Source organism: Sabethes cyaneus, chromosome 2 (genome assembly GCF_943734655.1).
Source record: "Sabethes cyaneus chromosome 2, idSabCyanKW18_F2, whole genome shotgun sequence".
NCBI classification, from domain to species: Eukaryota; Metazoa; Arthropoda; class Insecta; order Diptera; family Culicidae; genus Sabethes; species Sabethes cyaneus.
In genome coordinates, this window is record NC_071354.1 from 146526907 (window position 1) to 146549111 (window position 22205).

Here is a 22205-nt window from a genome sequence, read left to right on the forward strand (position 1 = left end):
GAAGACTTCTAATAAAAATTAAATTTAAACCCTCAATTGGTCAACCGAAAGCTCAATGAACCGGGCACAGCACACTGCACAATGGGCAAAAACGAGCTCGTAATCCCAAGAATTAGAAGCCGCTGGTTTGGAATCTTACAAGATACTTATTCTTATGTAAAAAATGCAGGAAATCGATTGGTGATGGTTTCATCTTGCGCAGACTTCGGGAAGTGGTCCATTTTGCCCTATTTTACCCAAAAATCATGTTAAAAGCTAATTAAACAGTATAAAAACTTATTTGCCACCCGTGAAACGAACTTACCTGCGGTAACTGGCGTGGCATCACGTTGCTCTGTATTACTCTCAAAGTACTCTGTAAGGTAATCCTCAACCGGATCCAGGAGAAGATCGACGCTACTCTCCGGCGGCAGCAAGCTGGATTCCGTGCTGGCCGATCATGTGTAGACCATATCACAACGCTCCGCATTATATTGGAGCAGATCAACGAATTCCAGGACTCTCTTCTGCTGGTGTTCGTTGACTTCGAAAAGGCGTTCGACCGACTCAATCACGAAAACATCTGGGGCGCACTTAGGCGTAGAGGAGTTCCAGATAAGCTAGTCCATCTCATCGAGGCTCAGTACGAGGCGTTCTCGTGCAAGGTTTTGCACGACGGCGTCTTGTCCGACCCCATAAGGGTTACTGCTGGCGTGAGACAGGGCTGCATTTTATCACCGCTTCTGTTTCTCATCGTTATGGATGAGATATTAGTTGGAGCAATTGACAGTAGACCAAATCGAGGATTGTCTTGGAATCCTCTAACGATGGAGCAGCTAAATGACCTCGACCTAGCCGACGACATTGTCTTGCTCGCACAACGCCGAAACGATATGCAGAGCAAGTTAGACGACCTCTCCGAGAGCTCCCAGGCAGCAGGTCTCACAGTCAATGTAGCGAAAACTAAGTCTATGGTAGTGAACACTGACAATTCCACCAACTTTACAGTAGCAGGACAACAAGTTGAGCAGGTAGCCGTCTTTCAATATCTTGGTAGCCAAACAACGCCCGATGGTGGTACCAAGACTGATATAGCCACACGGATCAGGAAGGCCAGGGGTGCCTTTGCAGGTCTGCGAAACATTTGGCGCTCAAACCAGATCACTCTACGTACGAAAACCCGAATCTTTAATTCAAACGTTAAATCCGTACTGCTGTATGCCTGCGAAACGTGGTGCGTCTCAGCGGAGACAACGCAAAAACTGCAGGTATTCATTAACCGGTGCCTGCGATATATTATTCGTGCCTGGTGGCCTGATAATTGGATATCCAATGAGGAACTCCATCGTCGGTGTCATCAACGGCCGATAGCCACAGAAATTCGTAAGCGTAGGTGGAAGTGGATCGGACACACCTTGAGGAAAGGAGCGAACGAGGTTTGCAGAGCAGCACTCGACTGGAATCCACAAGGACAGCGTAGAAGAGGCAGACCCAGAGGCTCGTGGAGACGGAGCTTAGCCAACGACATCCGGGCTGTAGACGAGAACCTGTCCTGGCGACAGGTAAAAGCCATGGCGGGTAACCGTCAGCAGTGGAGATCTCTAATTTCATCCCTTTGTTCTGCCGGACCGGCGGACATGGACACATAAGTAAGTAAGTAAGTGAAACGAACTTAAATAGCTTCCAAATTTTATCAAAACATCAGAAGAATCAAATTCCATCCATTCTATACTGTCCGAAATGCAAGAATAGTCCATTTTGCCCAAATCACCCCATTATACATAGATAACCTAATTAAAGCGATTAAAACTAACTCAAAGATAAAAACAGTCTTCAAAATGATGTGTAGTTTATCACACTGAATAACTTTGGAAAACAGTTGAAAGCAATAAATTAATTGGATGCGGAGTTATTAAGCAGAATAGATTTTTATGTGTACTTTTTAAATAAATCAATATATCTCGCAACTAGCAAAAGATAGATAGTTACTATATTCAGCTAAGTTGCTCATTTCAGTGTGTTCTATAATTTTTCTGAAGAAAAAAAATTTTTTGGATGTTTTCAAAAAAACAAAAGTTTGTATCACCCTGATAGATGATAAGATCACCTTAATAGTTTGAAAAGATGCGTTGTATTTTATTGATAAACTTCTTCAAAGACACCATCGTTGAAAAATTACGATTTTTTACGCAATAGCAAATGACCATGTTTTTGTAGATCTAGGAGAGAATCAAGCAAAACGAACCGATTGTGAATTCATCACTGCACTGTACTAAATCGATGACAATCAACTCTCCTGAAGTCCTGAAGTCTTTCGAGTAAATTGGTATTATTCGAAGTCATTCCCCTGTCTTTGAATTAGTTTTAATCGCTTTAATTAGGTTTCACTATGTATTTAAGGGTGAATTGGGCGAAATGGACTATTTTGCATTTCGCACATCATGGAATGGATGGGATTTGATTTTTCTAATGTTTTGACAAAATTTGGAAGCTATTTGAGTTCGTTTCACGGGCGATACCCGGCAAATAAGTTTTTATACGTTTTAATTAGTTTTTAACATGATTTTTGGACAAAATAGGGCAAAATGGACCACTTTCCAAAGACTGCGCAGGATGAAACCATCACCAATCGATTTCTTGCATTTTTTTACATAAGAATAGATATCTTGTAAGATTCCAAACCAGTGGCTTCTAATTCTTGGGATTACGGGCTCGTTTTGCCCATTGTGCACTGGTCCAGAACCTTTTTGGTGCGCATTAGCTTAGAGCGGGAAAACTTGGTTTTAGGTTTATGGAACCTTTGGAAGACTTTCTCAAAATTAAAAGCTCTATCATCCAGCGAAATTCAAATTTTGATTATTCCCCCTAAAAGTGCAATAAAAAATTTATTTTTCTTCAGTTTTAATATAACACATTGATGTGTTCTGCAAGGTTTTACAGCATAATATTACAAGAAATTTTGCTGAAGACTGTATCCTTCTAGCTCTTCAGCAAAGATAGAAAAATCCTATTTCTCATAAATGCAAAATCGTAAAATCAGTTTTTAGTTGTTTCTGTAGTTGTTGTATGACTTTTTTCTGTTTTACAAAGTTGTACAAATAGTAAAAATACACAACATTGCTGAATATAGTATACCTCTATCTTTGCTTGTTAAAGAACTATAGAACTTGTACCCTGCCCTAATTTTGACCTCGAATATCTCGCAAGAAGGCATCATTTTATTCAAAAACTCTCCCCAGAGAATCAGAATAGTTTCAAGCACGTTGAAAAGTTTTTTTAAATCATGTTTAAAAGAACAAAAGTTTAACAAAATTTATAGGCTGACAATATCGAGTTAAAAAGCTGATAAAATCGGGGGTTGACAAAATCGGGAGCTGACAAAATCGGAACATTACTGTATTCCTTCCCGCTATTCTAGGGTAAATGACAGAAAAAATTTTGTCATTCTAAGTTGACAAATAAAACTAAAATCCTTTTTAAGGTGGAAAAACTCCTAGCATATTTTAAAAATTGTAACATCACTGGAAGAACTGTGTTGGAAAATCAGAACATTTTGATCAAAAAGCAAAGCTAAGCAAAGCCTAGGTGCTACATTTCGAAACTTGACCATCGTTTTTCATACGACAGACTTCGCAACCAGCTGTTAGAGTACAGGACACTTGCAGGGCCAGTTGCTACGACTCTCCTATTGACTCTAACAGCCTCTCCCAGTCGAGATTCGAACATACGTCGGCTGGCTTATTAGGTCAGCCGAGACTTCGAGACCAACTGGAAGGTTTTTGATCATTTTGATCACACTTTCGAAATTTCTCACCATCCAAACACAAAAAATGAAGAAAATTGCATCCAAAATTATTCCATAAATTTGTGTCATGTTGATTCTCAAAAAACTGCATTCAGAATAAAATAATCAACATATAGTTTTACAGAAAGCAATTTACATGGTTTCTTTGAGATTATAATGTAGGTATCCGATTTGCAGGTTTGGTTTGGAAAACAAAACTCAAGCTTCTTTTGGCTGTATTTGCATAAAAAATAATCCGATCCGCTTATTTTTACGATATTGCTCGTTATCAAGAAAGTTGAGTCGAAGCGCCGGCTGAAATCTGTGGATTTAAAAGCCAAAGACTCGCGAGATATTTCCAGCGCTTGTTAAACCAATGGGTATAAGTAAAAAAAAATATCTGCATCACTATCCAACATTTAACTTCTAAAGTTTTGCACGTCTTTATTCTCTTAACAGGAGACATAGCCATATAATAACACATAATTATTCTTTAGTATTTCAGTAAAACCATATGTCTCCCTTGAAACCATATCATTTCATTGTGCTCTCCAGCCGCCTAGCCGTAATTTCTTCGGAAGCAATGATATGTATCTTGCTGTCACTACCAGAAACTACCACTACGTAGCCGGTAACTCTGTTTTGCACAAATCAAGGAAACTTGTTTCTTTATTAAACTAAATTTATCCAGCGCTTCCGGCAGCAGACGTGCCGCAATGCTGAAAAATTCCAATCATCCGCATCTCGTCTCGTGCAGATCCGATTTTAATCTTTGCCCTTAGGGTCGGACGAGTTCGACCTGCAAGCGGAGTCGTCTAGTCGACCGACCAAGTAGATATAGACGTACCACCACCGGACAGAACCGCCGCAGCCAACGGTCATGCAGACCGACACATGAACCGAAAAGTTCGTATCGTACATCAGAGGTACATATGCACATAGTCTGTGCAGCCTGCGAAGGTAGAATGGAAAGGTATACTTTCCGGTTTGGCTCTCGGTACATAAATCATATCACTCGGGCGGTGCAAAATGCTAGAAATCTTGGCTTAGCTCTCCATGGTAGGGTGGCCGCAAATTTGTAACAAAAAGTTACCATTCTATAATAAAAATTTAAAATTAGCAAAGTTCTATTCATCCACTCACTTCTTAGTTTTGGTGGTGTAGTACTCGTAGCCACTCAACCGAATTTTTTGTATTCTATGCCTTAATCCTTCCGAGACACCGATTAAATGTTACTGCGGGACCAAACATAATTTTTTATGTCGAATTGATGAATATAGGGTTTATTTCTAATTCCGGTCGCAGTAAGTAAAGCCATAATAAAACGCACTTACCTTCCAATCCGTGAACTTTAAAATCACTGAAAAGCGGTTATTGAAGCATTTTATTGAAATTACGCAACTGACTTTATTTTATAAATTCGTCGTGCCGTTTTAAAATCCGTCAAAATCAAAATTTTTCTTCGTCCGAACTAAAAATCACAATAATGTTTACGAAGCTAACGCGCATGTATTTGGGTAAGACGGCTTGATAAATGTTATTCTGCAAAATTTCTGCAGGTCAGGCAAGTTTTCCTGGCTGTAGAATAACGACAATGCCTTGCGTGAATTATTTTCATTTATGAATAACGGAAATTAAAACGATTAGTCGACATTTTCTTCTTCGTCGCACGAAAAAACGTAGGATATTGGGCTGGTAGGTTTTCTTTAATGATAAAGAGCATTTAAATAGATCTCAGCTCACTTTGATTGATCGCGTATGATAGACAACAAACTAAAATATTAGGGAATAACTAGTTTTGCGTTGTGTGTCATAAAAATGCTGATATTTTTAATAATTTGTGTTGGATAGGACGGGAATAGGCAATTACGGCGAAGCAGCAACATACCCTACTCTAATATTTCTTTATTATTTTTACATATTAAAACATTCTCACATCGTACCCAGCTTGACTTTTTTTTAAATTTTTTACATGTTATAGCATGCTGCATCAAAATCCGGACGGTACCAACATTACCTTCACTAATTTATCCTTATTAAGTAACTAGCTGAGTGCCCGATCTTACTCGGGACGCCTTTGTTTCATTGCCACTTGTACATCAGTTATTGTAATCGAAATGCTTATAATGCAAAAATATTAAAATGTTGTTCCTCTTTTGGAAGTTCCTCCCAAATTGTCAGCTTCCCCTCTTTTGTCTACCCGGCCACTTGCACATCCGTTTTCTTTACGAAAATCCCTATAAAACCCTATGAAGAAAGACATTGTTCCTATTGGCACCTTCCGCTTCTAACAACGGCCACCCCACCCATAGGAAAAGAATAGTTTTGTTATTGTACTTTTTTGAACACAGCTTTTAATTTATTTATTAGTTTAATACTGCATCCTATCCTGGAATCTGAAACATGCCATATAACTCCTGTACTCCATGCCATGCCTTGTAACTCTAATAGAGTCGGCCAACAACACTTTCACTAATGATCGAACACTTTTTACACGGGTCACTTTGATTCGGTGCATAATTACACTTGACAAACCTACAGCTGCGAGCATTGCAGTTTAGTGTTTCGTATTTTGATTTTTTTTGTTGAACGGATAAATTGTTACAGTCATGTGGGCGTTACTTCCCCCTTCCTGTCAGCAATCTCCGGTCATCAACTCCCCCTTTTATCCCACCGTCACTTATGGGAGAACCGTGCAAACATTTCGGAGCCTTACGCTGTTCTAAACCCTTCCCCCCTCTTTTGTCAACTCCTTCAGTCTAAAATCAAAAAAAAAAAAATAAAAAAAGAAGAAAACTTATCCAATTTAATTCTACTATGTATATTTTATTGACGACAGATACGTATTTCGCCTACGACTTGTAGGCTTCCTCAGTGTCTGTTTTCGAGAGATGGAAACCAGACACTGAGGAAGCCTGCAAGTCGTAGGCGAAATACGTATCTGTCGTGAATAAAATATACATAGTAGAATTAAATTGGATAAGTTTTCTTCTTTTTTAATTTTAGGGTTAGTATTCTACTAAGACGCTCCAAAAACTTCAGTTAACTCCTTCAGTTCTGATTCCCTTATGTCAAGGAACATGTGTGTCAAGTTTAGTAAAGAACCGTCCAGGCATTTCGGAGTTATGGCCTCCCCCCTGTTATGAATAGCCACCCCTCTCCCCCCACCCCTCTCTTGTTGTCAACCCATCAGTGCTGATTCGGACACTTTAGGGTTTTAAGATAAAACACAAAACATACTGACTTTATTACCTCTATTTACACTTTAATGTAGAAAGAAACAATATTAGGTATATGCAAAAAAAATACAAAGCAACAAAATTTCTGCATTCTGCATTTACTAACAATGAAAGCCTCTTGCCAGGGCAAGTTGTAAGAGTGGTACTTGCTTGAGGTGCGAATGAAGCCTCCTGTTCAAGGGCAAATTATAGCTTGCTCCGCTTCCTGGTTCTAGGAACGAGATAGGTGATGCATAAGTAGTAAGGAACACATACATACACGCATACACACCTTCACTCTGTGCTGAACTCTGCTTTACCGACCATGAAGCCTTTAGCCGGGGCTGGTTATAAGAATGATACTTGCTCGAGGTGCGAATGAAGCCTCTTGTCCAAGGACAAATTATAACTAGTCTCCGCACTACCTGGCTCTAGAGCTAGATTGGTTAAAAAGAAGAGGCGTAGAGGGAAAAGGGGTGAAAACACACCGACACTTTAAGCACAGATAATAAGCAGTTCACTCACTCTATAGCGATACTGCAATAACAACGAAGTGCGGAACAACACCTGGATAAGATCACAATAGATCAAAATGCTGGTCGTAGTGATAATATCCACACACAAAAAAAAGCAACAAAATTTACGCTACAAGGTTGATTTTGAAAGTAGATAGCATTTTGAGTACAAATTAGCTCAAATCGAAATTAAAAACCAGCATCAATAGAAGAAAAAGATCCTAGAACAATTTATAACTTCAGCACAGACCTTGTGAGTCCAGTCCTGGCAGGTTCTATTCACATACCTTTTTCGGTGAGAATGTGGAATGCATCCAAAAATATACGTGGCAACTCCATTTACAAAGCATATCGATAGGTTGACATTTTTGCTGATATTTTACTGCAATTTTTTTCTGATTTTTTCTATGTTTTGCATTGTTAACCAGTTTTATTCTACATAGGAATCAAAGATATAGCAATTCTAGATGATGTAAGTATATTTTGCTGATTACTTTACTGTCCGGTCATAGAGGACAGGTTGGTGTCCGGCCAGAGAAGACACAACACAATTTCAAAGAAAAAATTTCTTCAAAATCTTATCTTTTCATGGTAAATTTAAACTGTTTCAAACAAATAACTTTATCAAGCCAACGTTCAGAAGTATGGCATCTTTTATTCATTAAAAACATTTGCAACTACACTTGTATGAAATTTACTCGATTCTCTCTGTTTTAATGGTTGAACCGTTTGACAGTTCTCATTTATTTACTTTTTGAAACAAAGACATTGCAATTTATTATTGTTCCATGCTTTCCGAATATTTTTATCAATGTTTTTGTGAAATCTTAGTGTCCGGCCATAGAGGTTGTCCAGCCATAGATAGCTTCCCCCTATAGAAGATAGAAGAAGATAGAAGAAGATAGAAGAAGATAGAAGATAGAAGATAGAAGATAGAAGATAGAAGATAGAAGATAGAAGATAGAAGATAGAAGATAGAAGATAGAAGATAGAAGATAGAAGATAGAAGATAGAAGATAGAAGATAGAAGATAGAAGATAGAAGATAGAAGATAGAAGATAGAAGATAGAAGATAGAAGATAGAAGATAGAAGATAGAAGATAGAAGATAGAAGATAGAAGATAGAAGATAGAAGATAGAAGATAGAAGATAGAAGATAGAAGATAGAAGATAGAAGATAGAAGATAGAAGATAGAAGATAGAAGATAGAAGATAGAAGATAGAAGATAGAAGATAGAAGATAGAAGATAGAAGATAGAAGATAGAAGATAGAAGATAGAAGATAGAAGATAGAAGATAGAAGATAGAAGATAGAAGATAGAAGATAGAAGATAGAAGATAGAAGATAGAAGATAGAAGATAGAAGATAGAAGATAGAAGATAGAAGATAGAAGATAGAAGATAGAAGATAGAAGATAGAAGATAGAAGATAGAAGATAGAAGATAGAAGATAGAAGATAGAAGATAGAAGATAGAAGATAGAAGATAGAAGATAGAAGATAGAAGATAGAAGATAGAAGATAGAAGATAGAAGATAGAAGATAGAAGATAGAAGATAAAAGATAGAAGATAGAAGATAGAAGATAGAAGATAGAAGATAGAAGATAGAAGATAGAAGATAGAAGATAGAAGATAGAAAATAGAAGATAGAAGATAGAAGATAGAAGATAGAAGATAGAAGATAGAAGATAGAAGATAGATTTTCGATGCCTGCTCGCCGGGTCATACCTGCAATAGCGATGTTGAATAACATACAGGGCAGTCCATCCTCTTGTCGCAACCCTCTGCCCGAATCGAAGGGACTTGAGAGTGCCTCCGGAACACGCACGGAGCACATCACTCGCTCTTGGGTAGCTTTAATCAGCCACGTCAGTTTGTCTGGAAAATTGTTCTCATGCACTATCTACCCATGTTGCTCGCGCTCAACTGTATCGTATGCTGTCCTAAAATCCACGAAAATATGATGCGTGGGCACGATGTACTCCTGACATTCTTGTAGGATTTATCGGAGAATGAAAATTTTATGGATAGTGCATAGCCCATGGATGTATAGTCGACGTAACGACCAGCACCATGATTGTTGAGAAAACGCATTTTTATCGTGAAAAACGTTTAAAGCCATATAATCTTTGCTATAAACTTTTTCAACCGAATAATCCGTCAATTTAGTAGAGTTTATAAATCAAAACATGACTAATGGGGTTTTATGATTCATTCCTCATTTATTGTGTTTAAAAAATGCGAACGCCAGTTTATGCGAATAAACAGACAGTTTTTTTGAACGATTATTCCCATAACTTGGCGTAAAGCTACAAAAACAAATAGGTTGCTATGCTGATCGATTATGCGAGGAATTAGGGGCATTAGGGGCATAATGAGCACCCTAACTTGTTGACTGATTTAAGCACCCAAAATGACGGAATTTTTAAAGTGTCGTCATTGCAAAACATACATTCACTATCGATAATTAAAGGTGTACTGTTAACAAATTAAAAAATAATTGATATGATGACGAAAATTGCAATTTAAACTAATCCTTCAAAAACTAAAAATCGGTCAGTGTGTGGGGCACAATGAGCACCCCCTGGGGCATAATGAGCACCCTTATAAACACATGCTTGAAGAATGTATATAAGAACAACAACCACACACACATACACACACACTCACACACATGCATATACACATACATAAACACATACATACACATATACACATACACACCCATACATACACAAACATAAAACGTGTCAAAATGCCGATAAAACTATTGACCGCAAGCCGCTTAAAGGCAATTAAGCCGCGGAGGTTGCCTCTGGAGCACACAAGGAAAGTTTCGGATGACGCTTAAGCTAGCTGTGTTTTAGTGTTGAAGACATATGCTTTTCCGTTTCCCTCTACCAGCTGGTATAAGAGAGTTCTGATTTCACGGGTAGTAAATACCGTAGCATCGAACCTCCACATACAAAATAGGGACCACCAGCTCTTGTTCTGCAGCGGGAGCGAAAACTATTTTGAAGGAATCAATTTGGTCCACCTCCTGCTCCGAAATTGCCCTTTCGTATGGCCTCACATTCGTATGGCCGCGCTAACGTCTGCCGCAGAATGCTGTGGTACTTGGCGACTTGTTTTGTGAGTATTCCGTCTCGCCTTAGAGCGGTCAAGGCCACTTGCAAGGCCTTTTTTGACCAATTATGTCTTCCGGATTCTCTTGGCATATTTATACCATCACTGTAAACAAGCATTGACGCGATAAACAAAGAAACTGACAGGTTAGTTAATGTGACATAGTGCTCGTTTCACCCCAGCTAAGGGTGCCCATTTCGCCCCCACTCAAGTAGTTAAAATAAAAATGGGTTTTTACACTAATTATAGTATAAAATCAAAACTTCAATGAAGGTGAAATTTGAGATACAATGTATACATCATGCTGTAGTGTGCACTTAATAGTTTAAAATATTTAAATGATCGTAAAAGCTTATTTGGTAGTGCACCAAAATTATAATTTTTTCAGCGTCTGAGAACCAAGTTGAGTTTTTTAATATAACTCCGTGTTTTAACAGTAGAGATCACTCATTTTTTGATAAATAGATACTGTAGTATCTACAGCAGTGTTTCGCATGCCATATGATGTTACAAAATGCGTACTTTCGTAGAAAAGAGGGGTGCCCATTTCGCCCCGGGTGCTCATTATGCCCCTAATCCCCCTACATCAACCATTAGCATTACGTGAAACCAATAGCAGAGTAGCTCAATTTTACTAAATTTCTCGAATATTTTCGAACAAACATATGTTGTTTGAGTATTGGGCATGTGAACAACATAGTTAAGAGTGCGTAGGACCGAAAAAGTACATTTTGGTCATTTTGGTTTTTACGTCAACTATGCATCCATGGGCAGAGTAGTCCGGGCCCCAATAAGCTCAACTAATACTGGCCTACGAAATCTCTTGCTATTGGGGATAAACGACGTAACAAAATCTGGGAGAGCATCTAGTAGGCGGCGTTGATCAGCGTAATGTCACGGTAATTACAGCGATCCGCTTAATCGCCCTTTTTGTAGATGGCACAAACCATACGTTCCATCCCGCATCCCCTCCTCCGGTAGTTTCTCTAGTGCCGCTGCTAGTGGTTCGTAGCCATTTTTGTAGAGTTCTGCCGAGAGTCGGTCCTTTTCGGTGGCTCTATTATTTCCCAGCTGATCAATCAATCCAGCTAATGTTGGATTTAGACTCGAAATAAACCGATAATTATTGAGCTTTAACCTAGGTCTAGGATAGCAGTAGTAAGCTTGAATTTAGAGAATAATTTCTTAAACCAAACGGTAGGCGTTTGACGAAATTTAAAAGGTAATTTTTCTCTGCCAAATGTTTGTTAGCTAACACCTAATAATCTTTTTTACACATTATTTGAAATTAATGACATATATTTGTGTTTTGATCTTTTGGAGTGCTGTAATAACATCGATATTCTCAAATATTGTTCAAAAACCCAGAAGTGGGCAACAATTAAGTGTTGCGCAATAATTGGCAAACTACCTTAATTATGAAAAAATAGTTATCTGCAGAAGCCAAATCTGATGAGTATGAAAGATTATAGGGCTGTGGTAGGGTTACCCACGATTGATGAGCCAGGTTTAATAAAATCATACTAGATAACACCAACAAGCATAAAACTGTTGTTCTGAGCTAGATCCGATATCGTCAAAAGTTATTATATAATTGACTTTTTTGCACATCACAAAATCCAAATTCATTTTATTTTTTTAACCAAATTTCAAATAATATCGATTATTTTATGAAATTACTTTTATTGAATACCATTCGTATCAATTGCTGTAGGGTAGGCGAAACATTTTGATTCATAGGCATTTGAATCGAATGAGAATGCGACGAAGGCTACTGGCCACCCATCGAGAGAAGTTGTTCCTTCCCTTCCCAATGAAAAAATTTCGCTACGTCCTTGACTGAAGGGTTCTTCATTTTAATATAATATAACGCGGAATTGTACTACAGTCTTACCCAACGTAATCATGTATTTACATATTATAACATGACTTAAAACACATGCACCTTTCACATTTTCACAACCATTGCAACATACCTTGGCTGAAGTAGTTTACAATTTAGTTACATCTGTTTTATACACAAATTGGTTGGCATATTGGGTACCTAACCTACTAGATGACAAAATTTTCTCCATGAAAAAAACATTTAATCAAAAGTCAAAAACGTTGCTTCTTCTGTACAATAAATAAGTGAGTAGCGCTATGTCTGTGGATCACGAAGCTTATGAAACGCTCTTTAAAATAAATGTTCTTCTGTAAGGTGACGGTAGAAATTATAGAGGGTTGGGAAAGGGTTCCGCACTGTAATGAAATATTGCTCTGGAAAATTGACGTTTAAGAAAATGAATCGACAGAAGATTGATTTCATTTATAAAAACATCTTTGTAGCAATATAATCTGACATACATCGTCGCTTTTTGCGGGAAGAACATACGTGGAAGGTTTTTTAAGGTTGTGTAATAATGGCGACATAGAGGAAACCGGGCCGCCAGCTAGAATTTCCATTGACATTGTCCAAAAATTTCCAGAACCTTCCTGTGAAGGCCAAATCGCATAACATTTTCCACCACTACGGGTCTTGGACTATCCCTGCACCGAAAGCGAAAAATAAGCGACACACACAGTCACCTGTTTCCCATGTGCAACCCGACACCAACACCAACGCTGACCACTGCAATCTGTGTATGTGCTAGCTATGGAAGCACCTCTCCGGCTGACATGTTTCGCAATGAGACCGCGGAGAAATTTCCCTGCCCCGGCCGAGCTACAGCCGGCTGTGTATACACTGTCTTCACCTCATTCGGACTGGCGCTCTTCTCTCCGTTGGATTACGACCTTCTCCCATCAGCTCTGTATGCGATCAAATTATTCTCGTTCTCTTTTTTATCGATTTTCTAAATACAGTTTCTTCAATCGTCCAATTTCAAACCGTGCCAAGCGCTCAGTGCAGCCAACTTTTCTTTTGCACCTTTTTCGAACCGTAATTTAGTTACGATTCACAGCATCATTACATTTAATTTTGAAACTCCAACTCGCAATTAGTTTCCTCTGGAAAATAGGAATAGTTTTGTATTTCGTTAAAATCGAGTTAGTTTGTGAAATAAGTGCTTCTACTAATCAAACCATCCTTTGGTAGTGGTTTCACCCGAATCAATACAACATCAAAAGCACTGGCAACCACACTCGAATGCGCGAGAGAGCTACTACCGAATACGCATGACGGTGTGCAGCGGTGTTCGTGTCGCGGGTGCCGCCGCCACGGACCGGGCCAAGATCGGCTTTTTGCCCGCAGGAACCACACGCCGTCTTTGCCGTCTTGGCCAGTAGTCTCGCGCACATACAAGCAGCCGCAAAGGCAGTTTGCTCGCAGGTCGTTCGCATTCGGCGTAGAAGGCCCTGCTGTCAGTTCGGTTTGTTTTCGTCGGCACAAACGCTCATCGCGGTTGGTTACGGTGGCGAAGTAAGCAGGCTGTGGCGTGTTGTGTTTTACTTCACATTTTGGGATTATATGGCAGCAGCAGTGCACGGGCGATATTTATACCGCACGTTTCGATAATTGCTTAACCAACAATAACAACAAAGATCAAAAGAGAGTAGAGTGGTTGTTGGTGTAGAGCGAGAAAAAAAAGATGAAGTAGTGGTGTTTTGCCTACCGTTCGTATTCGTGTCGTGTTTTCGGCAGTGTTTTCAACTCGAAACTCGTCGGTAAAGTGTTTTGATTTTAGGCTGTTTTCCCCTTGAGAGGTATGAGCATAACACTTTCGAGAAATATTTTATATTGCTTTCCGATTTTATTGAACGTTCGTTAAACTTTATGATAGGAAATTAATTTAAATTTAATTAGATATAATTTTGTGACAGCAAGTTATAAAATCTTCTCGGTGTCTTATCTTCTTTTCAGCAGCACGATGCAATTAGCGGAGCTAATGAAACCAGCAGGCGATCGGAAAAGTAGGCAGTGGATCGGTACAAAAAATACCCCGTAAACGAAGCGAGCTTCACCGATTCGCACGATCCATGTGTGCGACATAGATAGAAGAGAGTGTTAATCGTAACCTACACGAAATCTAAATCGCAATAAAGCGCCCAAAATGTCAACCGTTTCCGCGTTACACAGTGATTCGTCTACGGCCACTACTACCGTGCCAACAACACAACTGTCTACTTTTCCAAATCGAATCAGTAGAAGAAAAGTTAAAGATTTTAACGATAGTGTAATCTGCTTACTATGCAAAGGCTACCTAATTGAGGCTACTACAATAAACGATTGTCTGCACGCATGTAAGTATGAACTTAATCTTTTCATCTTGCGATAATATTTTACCTATAATTTTTCGAGAAAAAGATTACTGTTTTATCATGGGATTGAATTATTCCACATTCTTGAAGTAATTGTAGATACACAGCCGTCAAATTTGAACAGCTAGTAATCTGCTAGTTCCGAAAGCAAGTAAAATTGAAAACTTCAACATCAACTCCTAGTTCAATACAACTATTGACAATGAACTTTGTTCAAAGACATCTATTAATTTCGTTGAACCCATGTAAAGGTTGATGTCTCGGAAGTAAAAATAGTACCAATTTATTGTAATTATTCGAAAATGACAATTAGAAGTTTTTCTTCTGTATTGCGTTCAATTATAAATTATGTTTCACGCTTCGTTTAATTCGACAAAAATTTGATCACTCCTCCAAGGACTTACAAAACTTTGGATGAGAAATCGAATCCAATATCCAACACAACCACATGGATGATGTAAAACTGCGAAAACTTTGTTTTCAATTTTAAATTACAATTATAATTGATCTGTACTAGTAAAATGGTTCTGAAAAGGTTCACCACGTTGCCTGAAGCAGAATTTATACATTTATTTTCTTTTGGTATGAATATGCAAAAGACTATCCTATTTGCAATATATAGTCTTTTTGCTATCGATGAACGTTTAAATGTCCTACGTCACGTTCGTAAAAATAATTCATGCATCCATAAATGAAAATTCCGTGTCTGGCACTGATAGAGCTACTTTCAGTAAGAACTATGCATATATTACGTAAGGCACTTAAAAATGCGAACGTTGTACGGTACCGGGCTTTAGTCATAAATTCACTACAAATTGTGTTACGGGGGTAACAACCATCGATGTCTTCGTTACGAATGTTTCCACTATGTTACGACTTATCGAGACTAGACATAGATAATATTGATGGACGATTTCTCTCAGTGACGTTATTTTCTTTTTGGTCTTTTCAATGGCCATTTTCAGTACCTTTCGAGAAAAATTGGCATGGTATACTTCCCAGTTACGCTTTTAGTATTGCTTGATGGTAAAAGAAATTATAACTTGTTCCGTGGAGTTAAGTTTTTATATCAACTAGCTATTACAAGTTACTCCGCTACATTATATGTTTTATAAATAATGTGGTAACAAGCAGGACAACCAAAATAATTACCATAAAACCCAAGTGTTTGGCTTCTTCCATTTGTATTGATTATGGGCGAAATCAATGTTTTACAGACGAAAAAATTCCAATGCATTCGACAACGTATTGAGAGAAAACATCAACATAACTGTTTCAATAACTGATGTAGATTAGATTAACTGATATTGTTGTTGTACCGCGTTTAGTGGCGTATCTAAAAATATTCGGTGATTTTTAGCTTTACAAAAATTTCAATACCTGTGCTTTGAATACCAATACGCGAAATTCAGGGCAACATTAACTTGATTTATATACAGTTCACTATTGAAGTTCCACGCAGATAATGGTTACTGATAACTGCCATCTTCCGCGAACTCGTTAGGAGACCTTCTATCGAGTATGGCCCCTAGGGAAAACCCCCCTACAGTACGTAGAAATTAATGACACTACCCATCCGTTACCGCCGTTTCAGCAGCCTTTGCACAATTCTACGTGAGACCTACCGACCAGACCGACTAGTTTCGTAAAGCCTCCACTTTTTTACTCTACGTCGTGTGTCACCATGTCCGTTCACTACTTGTATACGTCCCGAACTGCATTGGCAAACTTGCGCAGTGACAGCGGCTGCCACCGTTGACGCGGAATGATCACGCAAAACGGTGACGATAATAATTGAGATTTCATGCATCGAGATAGAGACTCCGGCAAAGCTTGGCTCACCGAAAACTTGCCGGGCTGTATGGACATGTCTGGTAATAAAATAAAATCACCGGACTAGCTCGCTTCGATAGCGCAATGAAAGCACACGCATAATTATGACCATTTTCAATTTCATTGAAGTAAATAATAAAGCGAAGGTAAAATTTAAAAACTAAATTGAAACAACCAGAAGCTGCCTTAAAAGGAAATTGCACTGCTTACGGTCAGTCAATCGCACGATTCGCATTGATCTGTCGGCATGGCTCTCTGGTGGATTTTAAAGGAGGGAAAGGTAAAATGGGCTGAAACGTACGAATAACAACCTTGAACGGTAATGGTTTTGCAGAGATTGAGAAACGATTAAGGCTGTCATCGTTTTCGGTGCCTTTGCCTGCATTTATGAAATTGCTCTATCTTCTTGAGCAACGAATCGGTTCAGAAGGGTAACAATTATAGAAATTTGTTCCAAGAACAAATCTGTGTAACGATATCATTATTAACCTATTTTATTTCAATTATTTTTAATTTGCGGTGAAATTTTATATCATTTTCAGGGCTAACCCTGCACTCGTAGTAATGCCTACTTATGATGCTGCATTGTTACGATAAAATGTAGTATGAATAATAATGAACACTTTAATTTTCAGTATAATTAAACCTGTTGTTCATTTATATAAATGACTAAAAGACTATAGTAATATTGTGTTATTGCGATCTCGATCTCGAAATAAATTTGATAACTTGAGTTAAAGTCGAAGAATTAAAGATTTTATTCAAAACTTATATATTTGTTTCGTTCCGGAAAATTCTTGATCTGCATATTTTATTTCGCCGGTAAGGGTGCTCGTTTCTAAGTTAGGATGGTACCTACCTGAACCTCCTTTTTATCCGGTCCGCTATGGTTCAATAGTTAACCAACATTGGCGATCCACACGATCTGGAAGAAAAGTTGCGTTCAAATCCGATTATAGTTGGTTTGGCAGTGAATCAGTCGTTTATTAGCATCCCTGGCATTTTATACTGCAGGTTGTTGTTTATCAGCTTTTTGACTGCATAACTGTTGTAAATTGGCATCCACAATTCTATTTAAATTCTTCTTGTTGGTAACTAGCTGCAAATAAGCATTGTCAGCACTATAAGAGGGCTAGCAGTAAAGTAGCCGCATATTTTGCCAAAATAGCATTTAAGTAGCATTTAAGGCAACTTAAATGCTTATTGGCTTGCTTTTAAATTACATTGGAAATGCTTATTGGTTACCTGGGAAGCATTACTTCAATGACCCTTCCTTTCCTACCCAAGTAGCAATTCTAAAGCCATTTGGATTTACTTGAATTTTATAAAGATTTTATAGCGCTGTTAGACATTACCTCTGGTTTTATGGTGGTGTTACGCAATACCAAGAGGATATGAGTCAAAACACACTTATAGCTAGTAATAAAACCATAATAAAACTGTTAACAAAGCAAATTTATTGTATTTGCTTATATTACCGAGATAAAACAAGTTTGCTGCACCACTTCTCTTATAAACTTACACATAAGTGTGGCGTAGCAATACAAATTGGCGCACCAATCAAAATTCATCTTATCGCGGTTGCTTGTCAATGGTAACAACCTGACCACACAAATTTATTGCTGCTATTATGAAGAATGCTAAAGCTCAACATCAAAATCATTTTTTTATGCGAAGCTGTATTGCCATTTTCAAGTATTTTGTTTTATCTCGCAAACAAAATTTTATCAAAGCAAAGTGTTTTGCAGAAAGAAAGTTATTATCAATTGGTTTTCCTGCCACAGGAAGCAACTAAAATGATTTTGTCAGAAATTGAGATTGACTAACTGATGAAAAATAATCAGTTTTCGAAAATTGTAAAATTTCGATGGCTCGTTGATGTTATCCACTGTCCACTATCCACTATCATATCAATATGCACCATTAAATTTAATGCGCATAAGCTGCAAACGAACTAAGATAGCACAAAATTTATTAATCGTTGTATGGGATATTTTAATATGGTCGCTATAAACGAAATCGATCATATTTGTCGAATCACATTTCGAATAGAGAGGGTCGGATTCCACTGCTAGTACACTCTGTACTGCGCATTTGGGTTAATAAAGTTGTTTTGCAAGTTGACGCATCGAAAGGTTTCTTACGACGGCTGTACTAGATCCGTTCGCGCACGTATTTCGTTGTCATCTTGAACACTGCTTACAAAATGTCAAAATCGATCACAATAGACAAATTTATGGACACCCACCTCTGTTTTTTTCCTCGAACATCACGAACGTACACTCTCTACTGGGTGCGGAAATCAACTCGGACCATTACTCGCAACAAAGCCACCCTCCTCGGTTCAACATTCAACAATTAGACAGCCCGCGAGTTGCCGAAAACTACACTTACGGGATGAAGCTCTACCTTGCTCTGGGGAGCTAGACGCTTCAACCCTCGAAAACAGATGAAGTATGATACGCTAGGCCGTCAACGGAGCCGCTACCGTGGTGTTAGCTAAGGAAACCTCGAGCCCACGAAATGATTGGTTTGACGGGGAATGCCAATAAGCGATGTAGAGAAAAAAGTGCTTGGAAAAACTATCTTAGCATTGACCAAACTCGTGATTTTAGTCATGACCTTCAAATGCGGTCAGGCATATACTAATATTTTTTTTTTTGAAGCGATGAAAAAAACAAGTTAGATTAAAACTTCTCGGTCGGTGGTTTCTACAGTAGGTGGAGGAAGAGGCACAATTTGTGTCTAAAAATAGCCCAACCCATGCACTATGGGCCAGAAATTGAAATTTCGGGACAAATATATTTGCGGTTACACGGCGTGTCTCAGCTCAATGTAGTCTTCGGCAACTTTTTGAATGAAAAAATGATGCATCTTTTGAAGGGGTCGTCCAATATTTACGTGTTACTTTAACAACAATTTAAGTAATAACTTTTTGAGTAAATTTTTTTTCAACTTTTTGATTTCAAAATATTAAAGATTAACCAATTTCAAGTAATTTTTCTGAAGATATCAAACTTCTACCTTTTACCCATTTTCAGCAATAGACCTTTGTTTATAAACGACCCCTCAAATCACATTTCTTCTTGTAACATGTTTATTTCAACAGACAGCTCAATGTGATGTTCTAGACAACATTTTGCACATTAAAGAGGAATATTTTGCTGGAGACTGTTTCGCTTTTTCTGCCATAATTAATAAGACATTACTATTTTTAGGCTAAAAACCGTCTGATGAAAAATGTGTATTATTTCAAGGATGGTGTCTTCGGAGAAGTAAAATAATAAAATATAGCGCATCTTCCTGAACTATTAGGGTGACCATGAATTCACCTATTAGGGTGATACAAACTTTTGTTTTCTTGAATAATTTAAAAAAAAAGTTTTTTCTCCAAAAGTTGCAGAAAATACTAAAATAAGCAACTTTGCTGAATGAAGTAACTATCTATCTCTTACCGGTTACGAAATATAATGATGTGGTAAAAAAGAGCATTTGAAAATCAATTACACTCAATAACTTTTCACACGATTATTTTATTGCTTACAAATGTTCTACAGAGTTATTTAGTATGTTGAAATACACATTTTCTGTGAAGACTGTTTGACGCTAGGACGCATATTTATTAAGTTATATAATGTATGAAAAAAAAAATCCGCACTATTCCCAGGTATTCCCAGGTATTCTCTGAAATATACATTTGGGCAGATAGCTTTAATAATTCCCTACAAATTGGTATGCAAGCAAATTGTAGATACTTGCAGATGGCTAAGATATTCAGAATTTTCATCAGACGGGTTTTAACCTAAAACCAGGTTATATCTTATTAATTAATGCATATAAAGCAAAATAGTCTTCAGCAAAAATATTCTTCTTTTATGTGCAAAATATTTTCTAGAACATCACATTGAGCTGTCTGTTGAAATAAACATGTTTCAAGAAGAAATGTGACTTGAGGGGTCGTTTATAAACAAAGGTCTATTGCTGAAAATGGGTAAAAGGTAGAAGTTTGATATCTTCAGAAAAATTACTTGAAATTGGTTTATCTTTAATACTTTGAAACCAAAAAGGTAAAAAAAGTTTACTCAAAAAGTTATTACTTAAATTGTTGTTTAAGTAACGCTTAAATATTGGACGACCCCTTCAAAATATGCATCAATTTTTTATTCAAAAAGTTGCCGAAGACCACATTGAGCTGAGACATGCTTTTTAACCGCAAATATTTTTGTCCAGAAATTTTAATTTCTGGCCCATAGTGCCATGTCGATACGGTTAATAAGGGGGGTTGTGCAGACTTCTTTTGTCCAGCGCCTCTATAGTTCAAAGGTACACGGGTACCAGCGAGCCACACGCCCTGGCAGGTGTTGTGGGTTCAAATCCGGTTATAAACTCTGATTATAGCTTGGTTCGACCCATGCACCAGCATTGGACAAAAGATAGGAGTCACTACGACAACTTGTTACGCGTAGCTACCTATTACCCCCCCCCCCCCTCCTTTCCACTCTTTCTCCTCCATTTCTCAAAAAATCCTTCTTCATTACTTTCCCTTACCGTCCCTTCATCAATTGTAGAATCATCGTTTCAAAAAAAAATATATTTTAGCATATCCACGAGAGAGAATTGGGCAAATTATCGACGAGTGCGTAATGAGTAGACCACGATCCTGAGGAGGAAATAGCGCCAGAAGGAGGACAAAGATTGTGAGGAGCTGGAATAACTATTTCAGGCTAATGACATGCGCAAGTTTTACGAGAAGGTGAATAAAACTCGCAAGCGCTACACACCTAAACCTGACATGTGTAGGGACGAGGAAGGGGATGTAATAACAAACAAGCGCGAGATGGTCGACAGATAGAAGCAGTTCTTCGATGAGAACCTCAACGGCACTATAGCAGAAGGAGACGCAACGACAGTTAACTTAGCAGTGCCTACAAACAACAACAGTGTATCGACTCCCGATCTCGAAAAGATGCGGCGAGAAATAGGTCTGCTGAAGAATAATAGAGCCGCCGGAAGGACCGACTCCCGGGCAAATAAGCAAATGGCCTAGAACCGTTAGCAACAGCACTCCAGCAAAAGAATTCGTAGGAGAGTATTAGACGGGCTTTATGAAGGCCCGTTCTCCTCCAGAAATGTCGAGAGTAAAACGTGCCCATGCATTATATTTTCGTGGATTTCTGAGCAGCATACGATACAGTTGAACGCGAACAGCTATGGCAGATAATGCACGAGTACGGTTTTTCGGATAAACTGACGCGGCTGATCAAAGCTACTTTGGAGCGAGTGATGTGCTAGTGAAGGACACACTCAAGTCCTTTCAAAACGCGCAGAGGGTTGCGGCAAGAGGATGGACTGTCCCGTATGTTATTAAATATTGCTATTTAAGGTGTGATCCGGCGAGCGGGCATTAAAACGAGAGGAACGATCTTCGGCAAGAGTACCCATCTCTTAGCTTTCGCAGACGATCTCGACATCATTACTAGAAATCTTGGGACGGTGGAAGTAACCTACACC

General features: G+C 38.2%; 1 protein-coding gene across 3 annotated transcripts in view; it reads left to right on the forward strand.

The window, feature by feature from the left end:
• Window positions 1–22205, forward strand: part of LOC128734252 (protein suppressor 2 of zeste-like) — a 106425-nt gene that overhangs the window by 40850 nt on the left and 43370 nt on the right. The window contains exons 1-2 of one of the 3 annotated variants that reach the window (XM_053828332.1): window positions 13912–14306; window positions 14464–14843. In XM_053828332.1, coding sequence (XP_053684307.1) covers window positions 14654–14843 — 190 coding nt within the window. In that variant the 5' untranslated portion in view covers window positions 13912–14306; window positions 14464–14653. Of the gene's footprint in view, window positions 1–13911; window positions 14307–14463; window positions 14844–22205 lie in introns of those variants that run through there. The other 2 variants (XM_053828330.1, XM_053828331.1) reach the window with 2 other exon arrangements.